Source organism: Olea europaea, chromosome 23 (assembly GCF_002742605.1).
Source record: "Olea europaea var. sylvestris chromosome 23, O_europaea_v1, whole genome shotgun sequence".
NCBI lineage: Eukaryota > Viridiplantae > Streptophyta > Magnoliopsida > Lamiales > Oleaceae > Olea > Olea europaea.
The window spans coordinates 10,148,784-10,157,437 of record NC_036259.1 but is presented as its reverse complement, the minus strand read 5'-3'; the positions used below and the strand labels follow the sequence as shown (position 1 = coordinate 10,157,437).

The following is an 8,654-nucleotide window of genomic DNA, read 5'->3' as shown; positions in this document are numbered from 1 at the left end:
GACATGACAAGCATGGTGTTGCATCAAAAAGTAATCCATTGTACACATTTCAAAAAGAATTTGTGCCGAGTAGAGTGTAAGCTATAAAAGAGTAAATACAGAAAAGAATAATCCAATTTTAAAAAGGATTTACATGATAAAATATCTTAAGAAAAGTAATAAATTTGCTTTAGAAAAGCCAATGCTTCTTCCTGTGTCTTCTTGTAGGAACCTCTGTCAAAATATCAGGCCAAACAAGTATTATCCATCCGTCCATCCAGAAACTTAACAAGGCATGCCAAAAAATAAATAAAAATAAAATAAATATATATATATATATATAATGAAATATGTCACCTCCGGTTTGATACAATGAGTTATAGTGGATTTCACTCCAAAAGCTCAGCCATAACTCTTCACAACATCCGAGATAAGCAAAAATATCAGTGAAAACGGAAATATATTGAAGTAGAAAGTCATCAATGTAAAGCAAGATTAAGCAGTCTATTATGTGTACCTCTTGAGGGACTTTTGTCCCTGGGAAGGATTTCAATATAGCAGGTGTCTCGGAACGAGGTGACTAAACAAATTTTTGCTTCAAACTACAGCAAGTTTCAACGAATTAGTGTAGTGCCAATAAAGTAGGAGATACAAAAAATGCACAGTTCTGTTGAGAGCATAGAGTTGAGTCAATATCTCTAGGAAACGTCAATAATCTTTGGGACTTGACCAATACCTTTCTCAACTCTAGAAATATGAGCATCAAACAATTTCTCAAAAGTTCTCCCACACCACCCTCATGTCATAACCAAAGCTTTTATTTATCTCAAAAGTCATCAAGCAAGGACCTTCAACGAAATGTCCAAAGAAAATACATCCTTTTAATCCACAAATGGACATGTTAGTTTTGATTTACACACGTGTTCTAACATGTTCTACTGAGATCTCATCACTCTTATAAATCATTTATTTAATATAACAGTGGTAAGCGACTAAAATAGAAAATCATGCATAAAAACAATTATCAAGGATGTAGGAATATTGTAGCAAGCATAGTCACCATAATAGACCAAAATAGGCAAATTATGTATATGGACCATTACGGAAGATAAAAGAACGTTGTAGCAAATTAGGGTCACCATGTCCATCTCAAATTCTTGAACGATTGGCAAATGAGTTTTAGATACGTCAATAATCTTTGGGACTTGATCAATACCTTTCTCAACTCTAGAAATATGAGCATCAAACAATTTCTCAAAAGTTCTCCAACACCAACCTCATGTCATAACCAAAGCTTTTATTTATCTCAAAAGTTATCTGGTACTAGACTTTCAGCAAAATATCCAAAGAAAATACATTCTTATAATCCACAACTAGACATGTTAGTTTTGATTTACACGTCATGTTCTAACATATTCTACTGAGATCCCGTCACTCTTATAAATCATTTATTTAATATAAACAGTGGTAAGCGACCAAAACAGAAAATCATGCATAAAAACAATTATGAAGGATGTAAGAATATTGTAGCAAGCATGGGTCACCCTAATAGACCAAAATAGGCAAATGTATATGAACCATTACGGAAGATAAAAGAACGTTGTAGCAAATAAGGGTCACCATGTCCATCTCAAATTCTTGAACCATTGGCAGAAGAGTTTTAGATATAAAAAGAAGAACTGATTTTCATCATCAAAGGAGTTCATAAAATTAGATGGCTAACTTACATACCAGAAGATGAAAAGGAAACAAATGACAAAAGCAAGACTGAAGTAAAACAAACAGTTAATGGAATATATATCACACCGAAGGCAGGATTGCATCAATTTCTACGCTTGCAAATATTAATCACACAGGTTTTAATGATGGGGTATGCTTTAACTGTGCTAATTGTCATTATCAATTATGAACCAGGACAGGGATAGTTGTCACACATTAATCAGGAAAAGGAAATCAAGTATCATAGTAAGATAAAGAATAGAGAATGAAAATTCTATTATCATAAAAATAAACAAAAATCTGATGCAGTAAAATGCTTTTGCTTGAAAAGTGGTCAAGCCACAATTTGGTTAGTGAAAACTGTAATAAGCAATCTGAATTGATGGGCCTTGGGTTTCAGAAATCACATGTCCTCACCAGACTGGGTTTAATCATTAATTTTGAATACATAAAATTTCTAGATGTCAATATCATCCCAAAAGACTTGAAGGAAGGAGAAACTGAATGATCCACAATGCAGGCAGCAGGTCTCTTGTTGTTACTGTAAATCAATATATGCTTATCTCGTTGCCTTTCCTTTCCTTTCAACTAATTAATGTTGTTTCAAAGACACGGAATTTTAGGGTGTTTTTCTTGAGGAAGATTTGTTAGGATAAAACCTCTCGTGATTAGTTATGCTTTTATTTTTCAGTATCTGATTCAAAATAGGAATAGTTGTAACATATTTTAGATACTACAATAACTCACCCTGAATTACACTTAATGTATATTATTTTTTCTATTTTCTCATTCAATGCATAAAAAATTTCATGGTCTACTCATGCCTTCACAGTACATTCCAATCCTAGAGTTTTAACTTTTCTATATAAGATCCTGAGTGATAAAGCCGGGAGTAAAAGGAAGAATCCAAGAACAAATATGAACAACCTTAAGAGTTAATTCTCCGAGCTGTTCATAAAACCCAACAGCTTCATATCAGAACTCCCAAGTTAGATAGGTAAAATGATCTACAATGGTCTCAATACATGAAGACATTTCTTCATGGAAAAGGGAATTTTCATGATCTTACAGGGTCCATAAAAGCACCCAAAACTGGGAATGAATTGGATTTTAAGACATGGAAGCCAAGAATTCAAGAGTTATGGCAGGACTCATCAGCTCAATTGAACCTAATATTGACCGAACATATCTCCTCTTATCAACAAAGAAAGAGATATGGATGCAGATTTTGAATCTACTCAGATGAGGAAAACTCAAATTTGCGGGATTAAAACACAAGGCAAAGAGAGATTACAGATTACAGCGAGTTAAAGGGTCTGTAGCATGAATTGTTAGAAATTAATCACACTTGTGACATGAATCTTGAAGAAGATTTAAGTACATTAGTATTCCACAATAAATGCTCTATATGGGATCTTCAAATATAATTACAAGTCTATCGTATTCATCATATAAATCAAACGTATTAGTGCAGAATGCATTTATACATTTCGAATGTACTAATCTCTAATTCATGTATGCATACTAAATAGAATGCTCCTACTACTACTAGTATCAACAGTACTCTCAGGTTTGTTTTTGAAAACAATTGTAAGAGTTTTTTTTTGGGCTTGGGGGGGGGGGGGATTTGATAAGATGCTTGAATACGCCTTGTAGGACTCAATTCAGGATTAGATGAAATTAGGAGGATAATACTTGGCAAAGAATTTCTTCCTTCTCTTCACAGAGAGTTCGCATATGTTAGCAGGGAAGAAAGCATGAGAAGTGTTATGATGAGGAGATAACAAATTAATACATAAAAAGTTTAATCTTGATTTCTACCCCGCCTGAGAATGCATTTGTAGGTGGACAAAATGCTTTTAAAAGGTTAGATGATAGGAGAAATGGATTGTGGTGTGATTATTGCAACATATCAATGCATACTCAAGAAACATGCTGGAAACTTCACGGAAAACCTGCATGTCTATTTCTTTTTTGTTTCTACCATTCCTGAAAAAATTTATGCCATCGGTTGAGATGCAAAACAAATCAAGCTATAGCCTGCTGATCACAGGTTAAATGAAAGTTAATTTAAGTTTGATTTTTGAAATAATCAAATCCAGCTCAAAAAAGTAAGGTCGTTAAGTTAATTAGTTCAACTTGATAAATTGAAAAGGAGAGAAAAAGAGCTACTAAAGCTTGCCTATTTGATTGGATTGAAAACAAAACCAAGCTTGATGTAATTAAAAATTATAAGAAATCAATTAAAAAAAATAAAATTAGTGGCCAAGTTTCTTCTTGGCTTATTTACATCCTTACATTAAATGATATTCCTGAAGGTTTCCAGATGACTGAAAAAAACCCAATAATAGAAAAATATGGCAAAATAGAAACATAGTGCTTAGACTACAAAAGTCATTTATGATAAAATTCAACTTACTCGGTCTGCAGCTGCTTGTAGAGTGACATGATCTCCCCACTCACCCAACCTAGTGCGAAAATAAGAACATATCATTAGAAAATAATTTGATAAGGTCATAAACAATATGATAAGAGGAGAAAAATAGCTGATAACCCAAATATTGACCTTTTCATCTTCTTCACATAGCTTTTGTACTTCATAGGAACATAACCTTCATATAGATTTCTATGGCTTTTTAGCTGAAAATAAATCAGAAACAATGATATAAAATAAAATAAAAAATCTTTGAAAAGATGCATAATGTAATTACTTCACTGATTATACACATCTTCGTCCAATCGTAGCTAACAGTTTTTAAATCCAAGAAACTTTAGAGGAAAAAGTTCTACAATGAAAAGATCAATATGGCAATAACATACCCCGCAAGAAAATGAAAATGAAAAGGATTAATCTAATGAATGATGCTATTAATTTTATTATGAAATAGAATAGAGATGTGTTAGAGTTCAAATGAATAGGGGTCAAATACCTATTTTAGATGCTTCTATTGAAATAGCCATGTCATTCCTCAATGTGAGGCATGATGAAGACAAGATTTATATGAATACAAGTGGCCCATCTCTAACTTCTTAAGCTTTAGATGAGATGCTTAATAAATATATCATAGTTAAACACCAAATTAACAATCATGGCCACAAAATCTTTAACGTAAAACATAATGAAATATTCCAATAAACATGCTATTACCCAAAAAACCACACATTTCACAATAAGTAGTAAAGGATAAGATTAAAGGATCATTGACCAAATCAAACTAAAAAATTGTGAAACAGAGCACCTGTTTATCTATATAGCTCCCGTTTGGCCCCATTTTTTACAAATTTTAATTATTGGAATAGTTATTTTTTGAAAATTTTGTAGTTGAAAAAAAATGAAAAGTTTTTTATTTGCTTATAATATTATTTTATGAAAGATTGTGTAGTTAAGAATAAGAAAGAGAAAAAGAATGAGAAAGATAATAGGGGCCAAACAGGGACATAATAGGAAGCATTATTTTTTTGAAAAACACCTAATAAAAATTAAACAGGAGTTTTTATAGTGTAATCAATAGTGGTACAGGGATTTATATGGGAAAAAATGAATGAAAGAGAAAGTTATCTAAACTACACCTGTTTGACAACGTGCTTTCTTACATACTGGTGATAATCCTGATGCTGAAGCAACTGATCTGCAAGGGCTCGGAACTGTCCAGCAAGTCAAGCAATTAGTATGAATTCACCAAGAAAAGTGATGCAGATGAATCAAGGTTATTGAGCCCATATATAAATCAATTGCCATTCATCAGAGGATAAAAAACCATACTACAATCTTGTCTTTATAGGCAGCATAAAGGTAAGCATTTCAAGACAGTCTCATAATTACATAATAAAACAAAATATTTAATTTATTTAGCCTCATTCTCAAGTAACAAGAATGACAAAGAGAAAGGGGAACAACAAGCCATCAACTCAGACAAATCTAACAATGAAAGACGGACTGGTTTAGTGGGACCTACCTGGCAATTTCCATCTCCCTCAATTTGCAGTTCAGCTAATTTGTATGTTGCCAACCTAAATAAGTAGCGAAATTGAGGAAGGCCTTTCTGGTAACCAATAAAAACAAGTATTTGGCTATTTGCTCAAAAAAATTGGAGCAGCCAACTGTAAAGTAAAAATTCCATCATGGCATGCTTTCTATGGCTAGAACTTGGAGTTTTTTGTTCCAACAAAAGTCAATGCAAACTTAAAATCGATATACTGCACCAGTTGGAGTTGTAAGAACATTATAAGCAGACGATAATACTATAGAGCACTTGACAGAAACCAGCAGCACTGCAGCAGGCCATTGGATATGTCGAGGTGACAGTAAGAGAAGGCAAACAACAGTTACCAGATTTTAATGTGTTGCTCTAACACATTATATATAATTTGTGATCCAGATGAACTATTCTGGCAACTTGGAAAATTCACAACCATAAATCTCATACTTGACATTTGATTTTCATTTTCTTGTTCAATTTCTCCCCTGTAAAGTCATTTTTACTTCTAATGTTCAAAAAAATCCTTTTCGTCTATCATATAATACTTATAAATTCATTTCCACAAAATCAGAAAACTTCACTTCGCTCACTTTCTTCAGATCAGAAAACTACATATTGAATTTGAAGAAAACCCATTCCAGTGGATTGCAATTCGTCACTAATCGTTATGAGCAGTCTTTGCGAAACAATACTTGCTCTAGGTAACCCTAATGTCAAATGAAATTAAATCTGGTACAATAAGCTCCAGTGTGGATACCAACAAGTCCCAGAGTGCCAATTCCTCTTCCCCAACTTCATCTCCCAAGATTTGGAACGATTAGGCCATTTATTATCACCTGGTCCTGTCGCACTTCCCATCCTGACTCAACAGATGTTAAGATTGTCCACGTAGAAAAATCTTGATGAATTTAGCTCATAATTACTACTAGAGCCTGACATGGACGAGCACAAAAATGTGCGCATAAATATACCATTAAATGAAAAGCAAAGTTTAAGGCCCTCACCCCCTGTGTACACACACACCCAGAGCCATAAACCCCAATCCCATATGTGTCCATATGAAAGGCAAAGAAATAAACTTTTTCCATATATCATGTTTTCCTTGCGAATGAAAGTACTAATTCCAAGAACTCTAGGAATCCATGCCAGGGCTTAGAAAGCTACATGGAAAAAACCAAAAAGTCGAAAACATAATTGATATTATCAGTTGATCTTTGTGTATCTATTATTGAAATGAAGTAATACACCATCAGTTTTGTGTATTTATCATTGATATGCAGTAATACGACAAACCATTTTCTTTTTGTTCCTTTTGTAACTTTTTCCAGTCCAAAGTTACCAAGAGTAATGCAAGAAATGAAATAGAATGCACACAAAGGTTAGAAGATGAAATATAACCTCTCAGCAAGCCTCTCATGGTCTAGGGTAGCATCATTGGCATCTGGTATATCCCCAATTACTCGAGGGGTATGCTGCTAATACCGTGAACTTGTAAGTGTACATAAAATTCAGATAATATTTCTACAAACTGGAACTCTAAATCATTTTGATACTATCTTGGTTAATCAAAGATAAGAAAAACTCTTAATTGCTACATAATGATAATTCTGAAAGATATATTTTAACATAGGAAAATATTATTTCAATTATTGTCATTGACAACAAAAGCAAGGTCATGTTCTCCAAATGAATGTACAATTTCATTAAATAGAAAACGAGATTATGCATTGTATAGATAATATATTTACCGGGATTGAGTCCAAATGAGAAAGCCTCTTGCCAAGTTTGCCATCATATCTCAATCTCTCTTCTTCTGCCAATATTGCAGCGATCGTATGATCATCCTCTGTATCATGAGAACTGCTATTCAGACTCGAGCTCGAGCTTGCGCTTGCACTCGCGCTTGCATTCCAGTACTGCTCAGACATACTATTGTAGCATAAACCAGACAATTTTAATTTTTAACACCCATAAAATCACCACTTCCTAGCTCTATATATATCAAAGAAAACCTTCCACAAAGAAACTACACATTGATCAATTTTTTTCCCTGTTGATCTGAGACATATAATTTACGGAAAATATTTACAATCCAATACCCAGATGATTCTGATATTAGAATAGAACTATATGACATCAAAGAAACGAATTTAAGGGCTTAAAGTGAAAGAAACATGAAATTTAGGCATACCCAAAACGGAAATGGAAATAGAAAGTAGCGGAGATATACTTTGAAGTGCGGAGAAAGGGAAAGGTACAGTTGGTTTGTTGGTAGATGAGACTGAGTGCGTGGCGCCACATTAAAATGTAGGGAAAATTACATTCGAGGTATCAAATTTTTTTTTATTAGTAGACTTTGTTTAAACTTTTATTTTGTGCCAATCATAATTTCAAACTTTTCAAAAATATGCACCGGGGGTTCAAATGGATGGAAACCGTCCGTTTGACTGCTAGTTGACCAATAAAATTGAATTTTGACCAATTTTTGATCAACTTAAAAGGGTAAAAAGGTAAAAGTTATTTAACCCTATAATAAAACAATTAAAATAAATAAATAAATACTATTCATCTCCTTCTTCACCCACCCCACCCACCCAAACCCAAACCCAAACACAAACACAGAAAAGGTAAACAAATATGGAAGTTTATACTATCCAAAATACATTCACTTCTCAATGTATAGTTTTCCATATAGCCAAATCATAACTAGCATTTCTCACTTCGGCACCAGGGTCGTACGACGAGTCCTAGTACAGCCCACCCTATAAATACGAGTATTTATACTGCGGGTCTTCTTTGTACGGGAACTTGAATGCTGCTAGAGTAAGGGAATGGATGGCCTATCACGCCTGGTTCTTCGGACCCAGCTTGCATTTCGTGTTGCACGACGTCGGAGGAGTGTCGGCTGAGGTGAGGACGGCGCTAGAGCCGTGGATAAGAGCTGGCCGGGTGACTTTACAGGACATAAGAGCTCAA

At 33.8% G+C, this 8,654-nt stretch overlaps 1 protein-coding gene across 2 annotated transcripts; it reads right to left on the bottom strand.

Moving 5' to 3' along the window:
- Window positions 1–7,979, bottom strand: LOC111372347 (OTU domain-containing protein DDB_G0284757-like). Of its 2 annotated transcripts, XM_022994642.1 has the most exons (10): window positions 7,870–7,979; window positions 7,427–7,607; window positions 7,077–7,150; window positions 5,655–5,709; window positions 5,269–5,343; window positions 4,265–4,338; window positions 4,118–4,166; window positions 497–581; window positions 337–393; window positions 1–213 (listed from the first exon to the last, which is right to left on the bottom strand). In XM_022994642.1, exons 1-10 carry the CDS (start codon window positions 7,977–7,979, stop codon window positions 170–172), a joined length of 804 nt encoding a protein of 267 aa, XP_022850410.1. In that variant the 3' UTR covers window positions 1–169. The 2 variants fall into 2 exon arrangements, with proteins under 2 accessions (XP_022850410.1, XP_022850412.1); XM_022994644.1 differs by having other exon boundaries at window positions 7,077–7,153; window positions 7,427–7,947.
- Between the last annotated feature and the right edge of the window lie 675 nt (window positions 7,980–8,654).